The 16,783-nt window shown below is 36.2% G+C and overlaps 1 protein-coding gene across 2 annotated transcripts; it reads left to right on the forward strand.

Annotated features, from left to right (window-relative positions):
* The first annotated feature begins 4,654 nt into the window (after window positions 1–4,654).
* Window positions 4,655–12,710, forward strand: LOC103427847 (DUF21 domain-containing protein At1g55930, chloroplastic-like). Of its 2 annotated transcripts, none has more exons than XM_008365940.4 (14): window positions 4,655–5,640; window positions 6,278–6,375; window positions 6,475–6,568; window positions 6,773–6,850; window positions 7,005–7,108; window positions 8,656–8,737; window positions 8,939–9,078; window positions 9,155–9,233; window positions 9,342–9,405; window positions 9,997–10,088; window positions 10,191–10,256; window positions 10,648–10,764; window positions 11,663–11,833; window positions 12,046–12,710. In XM_008365940.4, exons 1-14 carry the CDS (start codon window positions 5,068–5,070, stop codon window positions 12,283–12,285), a joined length of 1,998 nt encoding a protein of 665 aa, XP_008364162.3. In that variant the 5' UTR covers window positions 4,655–5,067; the 3' UTR covers window positions 12,286–12,710. The 2 variants fall into 2 exon arrangements, with proteins under 2 accessions (XP_008364162.3, XP_008364156.3); XM_008365934.4 differs by having other exon boundaries at window positions 4,656–5,640; window positions 9,309–9,405.
* Window positions 12,711–16,783: the final 4,073 nt, after the last annotated feature.

Consider the following 16,783-nt stretch of genomic DNA (forward strand, 5'->3'; position numbering starts at 1 on the left):
ACGAATCTTTGTCCAGTTGTTATGGCAGGGAATGACGTGAGTTTCTCAGCATAGGTGCTCTCTTGGTGCCCACATGAAACAACTCACATTCAGCTGCAATCAGCCTACTTGGAGTCATAGAAACATATACATGAATTACTCCAAGATCAACCTCATCCATCATAAGGTCTCATCTTAGTTCTCTCTCTAAGGTGACATATAAGACAGTTGTGAACATGTGTATTTTATGTGCTAAAAATGGTGATTAATTGTATTACTACTTATTTAACATTTTAAATTAATTGATAATAGTTAATTCTTTCGTTAATTTACTATTCCCTATTCGGCTATTACTTTTTTTTTTTCAAACCAGTCAAATAAATACTATAGTTGTATTTCACTACAACAAAAGAAAAATCTCTTGCCATACGAAATTTATTCATTGCATAAAACAGAGCTTTCGTCGCCTAAAATTTTGGACGACGAAAAACCGTCAAATAAAGTACGTCTCATAAAAGTTGTCGCTAGACTGTTACTTGACAAAATTTTGATTTTGTAGGCCAACCATACTTGACCCGACAACCATGCCGACAAACTTTCGTCGGGCAAACCTGATTTGACCAATGAGGCCCTATGAAAAAATCCAAACCAACAAAAATATTTCCTTGTGCAAAAATCAAATTTACATAAAAATAAATAAAAAACATTCTTTTACTCAACGATATCTGTCATTGGGTAAAGGTATTTAATATTTAAAAAATTTAAAATATATTTAATTTCTTTTATTAATATCTTAAGAAAATTATTTCATTAATAAAACACAATGTTCGTACATTTATTTTGAAATTGAAAAACAAATTTATTCTTGATAAAAAATTGCTTCATCCCATAAGATATCCACTTCTAGAATTTATAAATTTTGAAAATAAGTGCTCAACCTAGTAGTTGGTGGTCTATACCCGATAGCTCACCTGTCAGCCTTTATATCACGTCGTAGACTTTTTGTCTCCTATCTAACTATCATTCTACTCATAATGGACATCTGAATAGGCATGACTCCTTAGTTCTTGGGTTCTCATGCCTAAAAGTTGTCAGAGGTAACTTTGCCCGAGTTCTTATGCCTAAAAGTTGTCAGAGGTAACTTTGCCCTTTAGTGCTCTTAGGGATTTCTTGGGGAAGTGTTTGTAATGACTGAAGACTGGGCACTCGGATGCTCTGGACCTTGACTTCCTTAGGGCTTGTGTTCATTTGAGCCCAGTGGTGAAACCAGAAATTTACAGCAATGAGGTCAAAAAATAGTTTTAAAAAATCGATCATACTTTCATTTAAAAAATAGATTTCAAACTTAAAATCCCAAATCTCACATACACCCATAGCTCTCACTCAAACAAAGAACAAGTAGAGAATACAAAAATACATAACAAATTTCTCTAGCACCAATATGAGTGATTGCTCAAAGGAGAGCAAAAAATGAAGCAATCCAACGAGAACATTAAAGCAGCAACTACTGGCTTCTCTAAATAGTGCCACATGTTTTTCTCACTCTCTGCGTCTGTTTCTCTCTCAAAATGGTAGACCCGACTACACTCTTTTTCAAATGGGAGAACTGAATGTCTCTTTGGTGTGGCTCTTATTTCTCTCATCTGCTCACAAATTAGAGCTGTCGACAGACAACTCTTCTCTCTTTTGTTGTTGCTTAAAACGAAAAGGTATTACAAATGCCTTAATATATATTGGATGCTGTTAGAACAAAAGGCTTTGACTTTTCTCCTATTATAAAACCAAAGTCATCAGCCTTTCTTTTTCTTTATTCTTCAAAAAACGAAAGCAATGCCTTTTCCCATTTTTTTCTCTTCTTTGCACCAAAAGAAAAAGAGTGGCCCAACAAACTTATTGGGGTCAATGAATCCCATTGCACCCACCTTGGCTCCACTAGTGTCCGAGCCTATTGGAGTTTAAAATGACTATGCATCGTTAATAATTATTAAAGTAATGTTAGGTAGACTAAATTTGAAAAATTAAATGATCTGTCACCAATAAAAAACAAACACATTAATCAACCCTTAAATAATAATCCAATCATTAACTTCCATATCATTTAGTTTACTAAATTTTATCTACAAATTTAGTTTCCCTAACATTACCCTGATTATTATGATGACCACTACATTTGGTTTCAGTCACTTACTAGTTTTCGTTTCATAATTGTTCCAAAATTTCGACGTGTATGATTTCAAGTTAAAAAACTTGGCTTGAGGAACCTATAGATTTCATTTTTGATGCTTTAATAGAGGATTTATAATAATTGTTGAATGTTTCTAGCATGAGCTTATTGGAGGTTGTTCACATTAACCCTACTTCTCTTGCTAGATTACGTAGTCTCCTCGTTTTTCAATGAATTCATTTTTCTTCAAAGGAAAAGTTTAGACAAGTTTTAATATCATTTTGTCCTAGGAACAAATAGGAAAAGGGAACAAATTCAGAAGGAAAAAATAAATGATACTAGAAAATCTAATGGTTTGATTTCTCTCGCACACTATCCAAATTAGGAGTGGGCACGGGCTGGGCCCAAATTTGGAGGTATAGGATCAAACTTGTTTTAAACTAAAATGGGATTGGGCAGGCAGGGTACAAAAATTTTGAGTTTTGAAACCGGATCTAACCTTGCCTGTATCAAACGGAACGGTTTGAGCCAGATCCAAGGGTCCGAGACAATTTATTATTATTATTTTCGAAACAGATTTTTTGGATTTTGGATTGGTGTAGTACAAAGTTGAAGTATTGGATTTTGGATTGGTGTAGTACTGCGTCTAAGTATATAAATTGGAACAAAATATTGATATGAGTTGTATTAGTTCATTAGGATTTGGACTTAGAGTGAGAGAGAGGGCACCTAGTTGTATACTATGGGCTGAAAGAGAGAGAAAGGTAAAGAAATCGAAATCTGCAAACTAGGAACGATTTTGGAGGGAATGATGCAGGAAGAGAACGGTTAATAGAGCTGACTAATCCATAATTTCGCGTTGTTCGACTTCGTGCCTTCCGAGTACGACAGAGACTGATTTCAAGAGAGTCAGGCACAGCTGCAGAGGGTTTAGTCTTTTAGGGTTACATTAAAGATCAACGGTGGAAGTTGACTACTGAGAGACTCAACGGCGAGGATTTAATCTCCATATATAATTTAATACTAGAAACCGCCCCCGCCCAACCTGTTTCTTCATGCACTTGGATCCATTCCGCCCCGTTCCTTTTGATATTATAATATTTGGATTGCCCCGATCTGCATAGACTTGCCCCAATCCCTATGTCCTGGGCCCATTTGCCCACCCTAATCAAATTACTAAGAGCAACTCCATCCTTGAAGCCCACCCAGGCAATCCACTATTCAATCCACTATGTGAACAATAAGTGCCTTAATGAACAGTAACTGCCTTTTGCATCTCCACCGTTGCACTTGAATAGCCCTGGCAATAGGCAATAAAATATTATTAATTTTTTTTTTACAAAATAATACTAAATAAATTTATTTGTAATTTCGGATAAGATATTTTAAATCGTTCTTAATTTTAAAACTATTTTTTTTTAAATTTATAAAGCAGATTAACATCAACCGTTGATATCAGATCGAACGGTTGATATTAAATTAGCTTTTTTTTCTTACCTTTGGAAATCGAACGACTTGTATTAAAGAGTCGTTGGGATCGAACGGACCGTGGGAAGCCATGTGGCTTCCCAACGGTCACTGCGCACGGGTCATTCACTCTCAAAATGTGTCGACTGACGCGCCCCCACGTGCGCGTGAGGGGCACGCGCCTGACACAAAAAAATAAAAAAAGGACCGACGCCAGGCATGGCGTTAGCTTGACGTCACACCCATCGGGCTGAAGGGCTGGCAATCCCTTACTGGCCTGACCCTCGGGCTCCCACCCTCACTCGGGCTGCCAACGCTAGAGCCGAACCCACCGACCCTCGGGCCCTTTCCTCTCGCCTGTCCCCCGAGCAAGGTCCAACGGTGGACTTGCTCTGAGCTTTTTCCTATTTTACAAGGGCGGGGCGTTTGTCCCTCATTCCTAAATCCTGACGTCACATAGCACTCGGGCTCAGGATTGGGTATTGGGGGATGGGGGCCCGTAATGTGTGTTTGCTTTAAAGATAATACTAGAGAGATTAAATTTACAAATTAAATAGGATATGGATTGTCTGCCCTCTCCCATTCCATACTTTTCCCATCGTCTTCTATTTCTGTGGTCACGGTTAAGCCACGTCAACATTTTATATTCTCATTGCTTTTTGTCTTATTATTTCTATAAAAAAAATTAATATAAAATGTTGACGTGCATTAACCGTGACCACAAAATAGAAGGGGATGAGAAAAGTATGAGATGGGAAGGTAGACAATCCAGGTCCCCATCTCATACCCTTCCCATCCCCTTCTATTTCTGTGGTCACGGTTAAGACATGTCAACATTTTATATTAATTTTTTTTATAGAAATAATAAGACAAAAAACAATGGGAATATAAAATGTTGACGTGACTTAACCGTGACCACATAAATAGGAGAGGATGAGAAGGGTATGGAATGGGGAGGACAGACAATCCAGGTCCAATTAAATAACGTGTCACTAATAAAAATAAACATATTTATCAACGTAGTAAATTAATATCAGCTTCATTTGTTTTAATTTTTAAAACTTCGTCTACAAATTTAGTATTCTTGCTGCCGCCGCCAAATTGCCAATCCAAACCACCCTTCGGTTCCAATTTCTTCAGCTGTCCAGTAAGTAACCACTTCGCCTTCTCCAACAGCCAAACATGTTTCTGAACAATCCGAGTAACATCCCACACCCACTTCTCTCTCCCTCTCTATCCCCTAAAACCCTAGCCTCCCCTCCTTATCCCCCACTCCAACACCTCTAATTTTGTCCCACCCAATTATAAAAAACCCTGTATAGTAATTTCCAAATTTTCCCCACTTTCAAAGCTTTGACAATAAATTTTATTCATTTCTTTGCCGTTTGATTCTCAATCAGTTCATTTTTCGTTCTGGGTCTTGTTCAAATTCTGTTCTTTGATTGTAATTTACCGAAATGGCGCTCGAGTCTTTTATTCTATCTCCGAATAAGTTCATTTCCGGGTCGAAATCATGGAATTTCTTGTGTTGCAATGGGCAAACAAAGTTTCCGGTGAAGGTTTTGCTGCGAAATAACCGGTACCCATTTCGATTTGGGCCGAATTGTATCGGTAGTGGCGGTTTTAAGAAGTTCTTGGCTCCAAGGTTAGAAGGAGTCGACGTGGTGGTTAATAAAGCTCGTTTGGAAGCTTTAGGCGAAGATAGTGGGAGTGTGGGTGGTACAAATGCTGTTTCGGGTTCAAAGTTTGATTTCGTTAAGGAATTGGTGAAGTGCGGAGTTGTTTTGGCAGCTGTGGTTTGTGGGGTTTTAATTTATGGGTGTAGAAGAGCTTTTGCTGTGGAGGGTGTGATCAATGCAGGCTACGGGGTTATTGGGCAGAGCATATTGTTGCTGAGGAATGCCTGGCCCAAGACATTGCTGGTTCTTCAGGTTTTCAAAGAGCAGGGTTTGATTTTGGCCGCGCTTTTGGGTCTCTCGGCGTTTTTTTCAATGGCGGAGACTTCAATTACAACGTTGTGGCCCTGGAAGGTATGCACTTGTTATATTCTGTGAATGCTTATATCATAGGCATTGCAAAGGATTGTTTTTATTTGTTTGGATAGTGAATTTCTCACCCCCTACTGGACATTGTACCCTTTTTTCAATATTACTTGTATGCTGGTAAATAGTAACATTGTAGAATACTGTATTATTAGTCTATGCCTAAAGCTTATCTTTCAGTTTATGTTTGTGCTAGTTTCCATTTCTGGATTGATATCACGGTCACGTGAAGTAGTAGAGTCAGACTCTGCTCTGCCTAGATTATGGTGGCAATTGCATATTTAACTGTGCAACGGATTTTTGCCTAAAATTGCCAATTCAGTCAATGATAAACTTCATTTCATGCATGCGAGTTAACATTGTCTGTGGTTAACGTCGCTTGTAATGAGACAATTCTTGTAAATGGTATCTAGTATGTAGAGACTTAAGAAGCTCAATATATTATACCATTCTTCTTTTTCAAGACACTCATTATTAATTCGTGCTTTTGTGCTCATGTAATTGTGAGTTTGAAATATATGAATTCATCTTATGATCTTCCTACTAGAATTTTGAAAGAAAGTAAATGATCTGCCACATTAGGATCTTCAAATAACATTAGTTAAGTGATATTAATCTGTGTCAGGTGCGTGAGTTGGCTGAGAAAGAGTCTGAAAATGGCGTCTTCAAATTGCTTCGCAACGATGTTACTCGGTTCTTGACAACCATACTTATTGGCACAACGTACTTATCTTCTTGTTTTTTGTTTGCATTAATTTTTCTATTCTTTCATTGTGAAGTTGAACATTTCTTTCTTATTGTAGAATTTACTTATGTACTCAGTGTTGTCAATATTGGAGCAACTGCTTTAGTTACAGATGCTGCAACGGCAATATTTGGTGAAGCTGGTGTCACCGCAGCAACTGGAGTAATGACTGTATGTCTCATTTTCCTTGCTTGATCAATTAATAAACATAGACGTGGAAGTATAGAGTAGAGAGAGACTGATGTTTAACTTTTGCTGAAAAATAAGTCTAAAATCAGTGTTTATCAAAGGCCAGATGCTGCTTTACACATTTAAGGAAATAATTTACTAGTGGATCTGATGTTTAATACTGTTTGTTTTTCTTGATAATGAAAGGTTGCTATTTTGCTCCTCACTGAAATAACTCCAAAAAGTGTTGCTGTTCACAATCCCACAGAGGTTGCTAGGTTTGTGGTAAGTTAGAAATTGCTCTAAGTTCAGCTGAAACCCTCCTGTCACCACTAGTTACACATCTTTGTCTTTTGTTTTAGACTTTGAGTTGCTTGCTGGTTTTCACTTAACTAATGTTACTCCTACTTCTTTTGAATGTTGGGTGTGATGCCCCCAGGTTAGGCCAGTGGCGTGGCTTTCTTTGGTATTATACCCCGTGGGGAGAATTGTTACATATCTATCGATGGGGATGCTAAAAATACTTGGATTAAAAGGAAGAAGGTTTGCTTTTTTGATAACCGAAGTTTGAATTCTCCCTGATTTTCATTTGTCATATTTATTTCTTTGTGGCTTATAGACATATTAGTCCATATAGTAATTTAAAAATATTGTTTTCCAAAGGAGAATGAAAGATGATAAGTCAGATAATGGGTAGGTTGGAGTTATCTTTCAGTGTTAATCAAAGCATTTCTTGCCGATTGGATTTATAAATGGTTAGTGGTGGTTGTTGAAAGAAACAGATTATATGTCTTACCATCTAATGATTTGAATGCATCTGACAATAAAAATTCCTTAATTGTTTTATTAGGAACATCAGTTATCTGCTGCAAATTGTATGCGTTTAATCTCTCTCATACATTAACTGAAAATCCTCTTCCTTTACTAAATCTTTCACTTTCATTTTCCCATCTCCTAAGTGTCTTGACTAGTACTCTCTTCTCGGTTAAAAGACAGAAGCTGTAGACATTTCTACAAAGTTAAGGAGAGTGCCATAGGGAAGACTAGTCACATAAATAACTATATTTCATTAAAATGATTGTATGAATTTAGTACCATTCAATGATATGGTTTCTATATTTCTGTTTATGTTCTCTTATAAGATGTGCATAATCGCCTTTTTAAATGCGTTGTCAAGGCACTGGAGTCTGGAGAAATGCTCGAGGCCTTTTTCTAGTTAGAAATTTATGTCTGCCTTTGAGAATGTGGCTTACCCTTTCTTCAGTTAGGCATGTGTAGGAAATCTTTACCCAAGAGCTGTATGTATTCCGCGGATGTGCCATTTGGCTTAAGCTTCTCAAAAGAATAAAAAGAAAAGCAAAGAGGAAGCATCTTCAGTATCTTAACAGCACTTAATGGTTATTGTTTTTGGAGAATTTTAAACCATTGTACTTTATCATAGTGTCATATTGAGTAAGCCACAGGCCAACAGCCACATGTGCTCACTCAAATACAATTCATCCTCCCTTTTGTCTTTAGTCAGGCCATACGAATGGGTGTGTAGATCTAAGCTTTGCATCACTATACAGAATCTATATTTATTGTTAAAGTTAAATGTAACATGGTGTCAAATATGGAAATCCACATGCCAACCGCAACGACCACACATACTCCATATTATCCAAGACACGTGTTTGGGTCAGTCTAACCACATTTGAAGGGGGCTTGCTGATAATATAGAATCCCAAATCAGAAAAATATTAGCCTTGCATTATAACATATTATATGATCCAGGGTCTCCACCTCCACCTAGCCGTGGGTTAGATGCTCTAAGTTTAACAATATCTTTGGATTCTTTTCTCATTTGTTTGTTGATAGCAAGTGGTCATCTACCATGCTAGAATATCATGGAGGGTATTATCTTTTATTTAACCTGACAATATTTTCTGGTGCACCTTCATTTTGTTCTTTTGGTAAGAGTATACCTTCATTTTATGGATGGTAAAGAATTACTTTTATGGAATATTCAAGTTGTGTTGTTAATGTTGTTTACTTAGAAAATGTTCTCAAAAAAAGTTATGCCCTTGTTTACACCATTTTTCTTTGATCAGTGAACCGTATGTTACTGAAGAGGAGTTAAAACTGATGCTGCGGGGGGCAGAGTTGAGTGGGGCAATAGAGGAGGAAGAACAGGTAGTGCAACAGTGCTTTTTATTTTTTTGAAAAATATTTTTTGGTAGGGAATCCCTTGCAAGGTGAAAATCAACTGCTTTTTTTTTTGAATGCTAATTGTGAAGAAAGATGTTTGGTTAAATACACCTTGAAATAAGTTTACTAGTTGTCAAGTTTCTTTATTTAAGACACATTTTTATGGGAAAATAACTCCTTTTGCAGGATATGATCGAAAATGTGTTGGAGATTAAAGACACACATGTTAGAGAGGTGATGACGCCTCTCGTAGATGTAGTTGCCATTGATGCCAGTGCAACGCTAGTTGATTTTCACGACTTGTGGGTAACTCATCAATATTCAAGGTAATCCAAAATTTTAGTGGTGCACTGAATAACTTATTCATGGCTTCTGCTGATAATATTTTGAACATTCTTATAGGGTACCTGTATTTGAACAGCGCGTTGACAATATTGTAGGAATTGCATATGCAATGGATCTACTGGATTATGTTCAGAAGGTGAGACAGTTTGTACTCTTGTTTGTCCCTTTGTGAAATCCATTTTTTTAATTAATTGAATAAGCAATCTCACAGTGTGCAGAACTGTACATATGTTTGATTTTGAAGGGTGAGCTACTAGAAAGTACTAGTGTCGGGGATATGGCTCAGAAACCTGCTTACTTTGTGCCTGGTAATCATTTGTATTATGCCAATTTAATTACATGTTTTCTGAATTAAATATTCATTGTACATTGCTGCCTCTTATTCTTCTGCATTTATTACAGTTAGATATCCTTGTTTTTTGTCTTATATATTCAAGTTTAAAACCATTTCTGGAAATAAAATGGCAGCATGGTAAATCAAATCCTGGTGTGGTGGTTGCTTAGTTTATTGCTTGGTTTGGTACATAGGCCTCATTCCAGAAAAGTCTATGGGGATGTTATAAGGTTTAAATCCCTTGGAGCCCACCCGACTGATCAGCCTACATTGAGTTCCACGTGCTCTATCTCACAATGAGGAGTCATTGAAGGACATATATGAGTCAGGACTCTGAACTAATGTCGGCGCATGATACTAGGCCACTTGATTTGTGAAGTTTTGCCACGATTAGTTTTAAAGTTTTGAATTTGTTATTGTGCATAGTATAAAGTTGGGATAGCTCTTTAAGAAATTATAGGCTGTTTATGGTCAAAGTTGTCTGGAACTCTGTATGCCATCTGGTTCCAAATTTGTTTTACTTGTGTGCTCACATGGTCCTTACTTTCTGTGGTCTCTTTTGCAGATTCAATGTCCGTTTGGAATCTCCTTAGGGAGTTCCGCATTCGAAAGGTTCACATGGCCGTAGTTCTTAACGAATACGGTGGAACTGTAGGGGTGTGTTCTTTCTTTCATCATTGAATTTAATATGACCAATGTTTCTGTTAAAAACTCACCAAGTTGCGCAGCATCTCTCTAACTTGTTTTGTGGTGAAACAGATAGTAACCCTGGAAGATGTGGTTGAGGAAATTGTTGGGGAAATATTTGACGAAAATGATTCAAAAGTAATTCTCACTACTAGTGGTTGTGCTCCTTTTCCAATTTTTTGTGATATGTAATTCAGTTACAAAAGCACTATGGGGGCACATTTATGCATAAGTAGAATCGGTCAAACATCAGAAAGCTAAAAAATCAACGAAAGTTAAGCAAGCAAAAGAAATTTTCCTTGTCCCTGAAAATGCTATCCTTGTGGTTTCACTTGATACAGGGAATGAGCACAGCTTTTGTTAAACCATAATAAACACACAAAACTGTGGTTCTCAATATAATAGTAACGTCTTTCTCAAGAAATAAAATAAAGTAAGATGTAATAGTTAAAAAACAGAACGGTTCTGCTGGCTGGTTACCATAATATTTTTTTTAACTCTCTGACTGAAATTATTGATGCTCGAACAGGAGGAGATTCAGAAAAAAACTGGCTACATTGTGATGCGTGCAGAGGGTATATATGATGTGGATGCAAACACGTCTATTGATCAACTCTCTGAAGATCTAAATGTCAAGATGCCAGAGGTATCTTTGAAAGTTTTGAACTCTGAATATTGCTTATGAAATTTATGTACATTGGATCATTCTCATTTTTCTGCATAATTGCTTGTCCATTGTATTATTTAATTGCGATGGAATACAACGAAGGCCATATGATGTAGTTGTATTTTTTGATACGTAAAAATATATTTGAAAGCACTTGGGTCTCAGGGGCGACACCCTAGTTCCCAAAAGGAAATTAATATTGTAGGGAAATAAAATAAAATAAGAAACAGGAATAAAAGAGTGAGGCCCGTACCCAGTCCACTAGTCCTGTACTAGACTGAATTTTTGGGGCCATCAAGGGCTCTCTGCTTCAACTCAAACCAAGGGCTCATTGAAAACTAATGCCTACCCTTCCACGACTTATGTCTAGGAAGCAACATTTGCACGGCACACGGATAGCACAACAAATTCTGTCGAACTCTTGCATGAGAAACAACTATTAACAAGAAACTGGCTGTGTTTCATATAGTAGTCCATTAAAGATCTTCTGATGAATAGCTGTCCACATTGGAAGTTGCATTCTTACTCACCGTTAATTTACAAAGATGGTCTTTCCTTGTTTTGAATTAGAGCGCATGTTATAGGTATGCATATGTCCTCCCTTGAATTACATCTTACACTCAATCTCTTTCGTTCTTATGCTCACCTAATACTTATGATTATGATTTGAGAACTGAACTGTATTACTTTACAAGAGCTTATTAATTCTGCTCATTGTTGATTATCAAAGAATAAAATCGTACTAAAAGATTTGTTTCCCCAATTTTCGTCTGATTTCCTTTTCAGTACTGACAATTTGAAAAGTATTAAATGATTTGCATCCTATGTTTGACGTATTCTTATTCAATTTTCACATGTATCTTTCACCTGTTTACAGGGTCATCAATATGAGACTGTATCAGGTTTTATATGTGAGGCATTTGGATATATCCCAAGGACGGGTGAGAGCATCAAAGTTGTTCTTGAAAATGAAAATGATGAGGCGATTGACGAGACCAAGTCTGACAATCAGGATAAAAAAGAAAAGCACCAAATTTTTAAAATTGAGGTATGATGTTGAATATTTTGCAGCATTTAGTTCAAGGTCTGACTATTGTTACAAGCGCGTTAAATTATTGATGGTTTAGGAGTTAGGGTCAATCATGTATTTGGTGGTTGTAGGGGCTAACTTTGGTTTCCATTGGATTAACTAGTATTAAAAAAGAGTTATCCTTTACTCGGATAGAGTAATATCGATGTTAATATTGTTTTTTGGACCAGATACTAGCTGGAAATGCCAGAAAGGTTGGTGCTGTTCGATTTGAAAGGATAGAGAACGATGCTGCTACATTGGAGACCAAAGAGGTGACCCGCTTGGTTCCCAAAATCATGAAAAGAAAGTGGAGTGGTGATCAGGACTCAGACGGTACAGACTATGACGAGGATTCATTTCAGAAGAGACCACAGAATACCATATCTGATGAACATGAAGACGCTGTTGATAATGTCAGTAGACATTAGTTGCATTTCTCGCGATTTGCTTTTTGACGGAATCACACAAGAGGTAAAGATTGAGAACAAAATAACAAGAATCAGGAAGGAATACTGTAAAAAGATTCAAAGTTTTGAGTATCAATATCTGGCATTTAAGGACCAAAAGTTTCCCAACCGGGACTCATTTGATCTCGAGAAAAAGTAGATGTACATAGAGCCATCTTTGTGGGAGATAACCTAGGTTGATGGAAGGATCAATTTAGAAAACAAAACCAAACTAGCTGATTTGTATCGTCACTGGATTGACCTTCAGATTTTGTTATTAGCGTTGAACTCCCTCTACTGTCGAAAATAATAGATGAAACAACTGGTGGTGGTCGCTTCAGGGCCTCCCGCCATGTCGATGAAGACCTGTAACTTGCCAATAAAGATGGAGAGTGCTCTTTTGAAAAGATAGGTTTTGTATATTAATGCCATGTTCTGAAATGATTAAATTATTAATTTTCGGTTGTCGAATCGAGTTGAAAAAGATCAGAAGACAAAAACTAAAGGGTGTGTATGGAGGTAAAAAAGTGTGGATAGCATCACAAAAAAATAAAAATCAAACGATATATTGCTCTAACTGTAAAATAAGATGGAACTATTCCTAGACAACAAGGAAATCAAAGTAGTATGTTACAACTACTCCCGATGGATGGTAGACAATAACGAAACAATAAAGCAAGTGGTGAATTGTGGTGGATAGAATCTTAACGGTTCAACTCACTGCGAATTGTGGTGGATAATATCTTCAACAGTTCAACTCCATGTTTTTAGTGAAGGAAGTTGAGATTTTACTATAAATTCAATTATGAATGTTGGGAGTTACCTGAGTGAAAAAAGTTGAGGTTTCACTATAAAATCAAGGGAGTTTTAACAAAAACACTTCTGGTACTGTTCATTTTAAACGAAAAATCACATTTTTACCTTTAACTGACACTATTCACTATACCTTTAAAAAAGGCTATTCGTTAAAAGAGAAGTTTTTTTTGAACTTTTCGTTAGTTTTTCTTAAAATCAATGGTGAATATATCGAGTGACCTAACTCCATATAAAATATATGAACAATACATATTAGATGACGTGGAGCACATGCAGCCAAACTAAAACACCCCGACCCAGATATCCAAGTACACACCAAAATGAAGGCATATTGATCAACAACTAAAGGGTGACGAAACCATAATGTGGAAGTGATGGAGAAAAAGTACGAACAAATTAAACTAAGAGTATAAAAGTAAGAGTGAGAGTAGACTGCCCAATGAGTGTGGTGAACCATAAATAAATATATGTAATGGAAACATAGATACCAAAATGACATCAGAGCAATCATAAAACCAATTTCTGCCAAACTGGCATAAGAGCAATCATAATGCACACTGACCCAAATATCAAGTGGATACCTGAAATCGAATCATTGGGCTGCATAATGCACACCGACCCAAATATCAGGTGGACACTTGGATAATGCACACTGACTCAAATATCAAGTGGACACTCGAAATTGAATCATTGAGTTACATACGCGGGGCAACCTGTTCTGATATAATAAAGAAATTTAAGATTTCATCATAAAATCAATTGACAATATGTGGAGTAACCCAACTCTTTATAAACCCTTGCAAGATTTAGTCATTCACCGATGTGGGACTTTGTCCTTCACATACTCACATCTAGTTCAAACTCTCCCCCCTCACGCCTTGTGTTAATTAAAGTAGCCTTATTGCTTGTATTAAAATATAAATAAAATGGAAAGAGAAAACTGTTGGAAAATAGGAACTAGGCTAGATTGTCATGTGAATTTCCTTCAAGGTTGTACTCTGTAGTTAATGATATTGCAACCATATATTGTAGGTTAGTATGTATGATTTAATTTCCGTAGGTGGTAAGTTTCTCCATAAGTAATTTTTTCATAAAGAAATATCTTCCATGTGCTTTTCTTAAGAAGTGATTATGGTTGTCACTTAGTACTACGATTTACTGGTATTCCTCCACTTGTAAGTGAGAGTCGTCTTAGGTTCAAAGTTCGTCGAATGCGAGTTTGATACAAATTTACTACAAGTCTAAGCCACTTGGGATTCATTTGTAAACTATGCAGATCGGCCTGGACTTGGAAAGGAGCATAAGATACTGCTCCTGACCACCTGATCATATGTATTATAATTACATTGTTAATGCTTCTCCAATATAACTAATAGATCGAACGAGAACAATATAATTAACAAGAACAGTACAAATTAAGCGATGAACCATCAGTACATAGAAGTTCTTCAGCTTCAAAGACGAAGAGAAGTGTCGACATCTGAGTCATTGAAATTGTTTGTTCTGCCCATGACTGCAACTGAACTTGAACATACGTTCCTCATGACTCGAGTCTCATCAGAAACCTGCAGATAACTAGATTGCTTGCTCTGCAAGTTAGGGTGGAGGTACAGTGAGTATTGGGGTGGGTGAGGTTGTGTTTCATAATTGTGAGAAGCTGTCCATCCAGACTGGAGAAACAACCCAGTTGGCTCGTAATATGCTGCCGGAATAGAAACCCTTTCTGATCCATGTATCATCCGCCTCAATAGCTCTCTCTCTTCCCTAATCTCCTTTTCTCTCTGTAATTTCTTAAACCTCTCTTGCAATAAGGCAATGGAAGAATGAACAACTGTGCCATCTTTGCCTTGCCTAGCCATAAAGAGGGGACTGATTATATTTCAATTGCCTTTTGAGGTGACCTTGTGGGGGGTTGTATACCTATATATATAGGACATGATAAGTAATTAGGAAAATGTTTATTTATTTATTTATTTTATTAAAATTAGGCTGCCATCCATCAGATTCTAATGATGTGAACAAAGAAAGAAGTATCTGCTGCTGTGATGCAAAGTCCAAGAAGGCAATGCTTGGTAACTAAATAATCTCATAAGTTGGGTTGGTAAATGGGAGGAGAGGCCGCAGAAAGCCTCAATAGGTAGAAAATGGTGGGGATAAGAGTCCAAACAGTGTGTAAGGTAGCTTTTGGATATCTTTTTGGAGGAATATATGGATGGGGTGATGCTTTGTCTGCTTGTCTCCAAGAGTTGATGTGGCTAGCTTTGGAGAAGATGTTGCCTTTTTGGTGAGACTTTGGGGGGATCTTGTTATTATTCTTTTGGAAAAATATTAAATGTGTTGTAGCCTATTTTATCTGACAAGGGTAAGAGGGCTGGCGGCAAGGAGAAGAGAGATTGAGTTTTGCAGAATTGTAGGAGAATGTATGTGTTATCCCTCTTACATAGTGCCTTTATTTATAGTAGTAAAAAAGAGAGAAGAAATTCCTTCATCCCAAGGAATACAAGTTGTAATAGGAAATGATAACTAGAATCAAATCTAATCTAGAATTTACACAATCATACTTAAACTAGGAAAATTTACAACAAAATGATTATGAGTAAGAAGTCATTCATCTTTATAGACATCCTCTTTACATACATATTACATTTTTGACAAGTGTAATTGTTTTTTTTTTTTACACTTTTACTCAAACATTTATGTATTCATACGTCAAACTATAATTTGCAAGCAAAAATAAATGACTATTATAAGTAAAAGGCAAGTAGTGTTCATGATTCTCTAGTATTACACCAATACACCTTCTTTTTGTACCTTAGTGGAGTTAAAAGAAGGGATTTTTTTTTTAAATTTCTTATGACTTACGGATTTGACTACAAAATATATATATATATATATATATATATATCTAATACAATTATCATCTATTAGTGGAGTTAAAAGAAGGGATTTTTTTTTTAAATTTCTTATGACTTACGGATTTGACTACAAAATATATATATAATACAATTATCATCTTGACGATTAGATAATAATTATATTAAATACATGTAAATATTATAGCCAGTACTTGCACTTATATGCCTTTTTCATGTGTTATGTTAACAAAGTATTAAAGGAATTGTCATCTTAGCTTTTGAAATTCCTAATTTATTCAAAGTTGTTTTGGACTTTTCAAACTCCTTCTCACAAGTTCTTTATTATATGAATCCTCACTTTCCCATTATTCCAACTGACACAACGTTGCATCCTTGTGCAAAATGACGAGAGAGAAACGCAGAACCTCTCATTTTAAGGGGGTTCCCATTTTTCATTTTTAGTTTTCATGGTTCTCGGATGGTAGTTTAGTAGCTTTCATAGGGTTATTTTGAATAGAAAATTTGATGGAGGTAGTACCTTAGTGTGAGATGATAAATTAAGAATTTCGGAAAATTTTGATTAACAATTCTCTTAAAAGTTTAATTGAAAGAAAAAAGTGGAAAGACATATTTGACATTTCAAGAAAATTTCTAGAGAATAAAGCAGAGAATGAGGAGTGACAAGAGTTGAATGAAATTAGTTTTGGGGTACGTAATTGATTTGAAGTTTGATTTTTTCTTGATTGTTTTGTACCTTTTCATAGAGAGGAGAGAAAGAGAACCTACCAAAAGCACAATTAAATCTAAAA

Source organism: Malus domestica, chromosome 03 (genome assembly GCF_042453785.1).
Source record: "Malus domestica chromosome 03, GDT2T_hap1".
Lineage (NCBI taxonomy): Eukaryota > Viridiplantae > Streptophyta > Magnoliopsida > Rosales > Rosaceae > Malus > Malus domestica.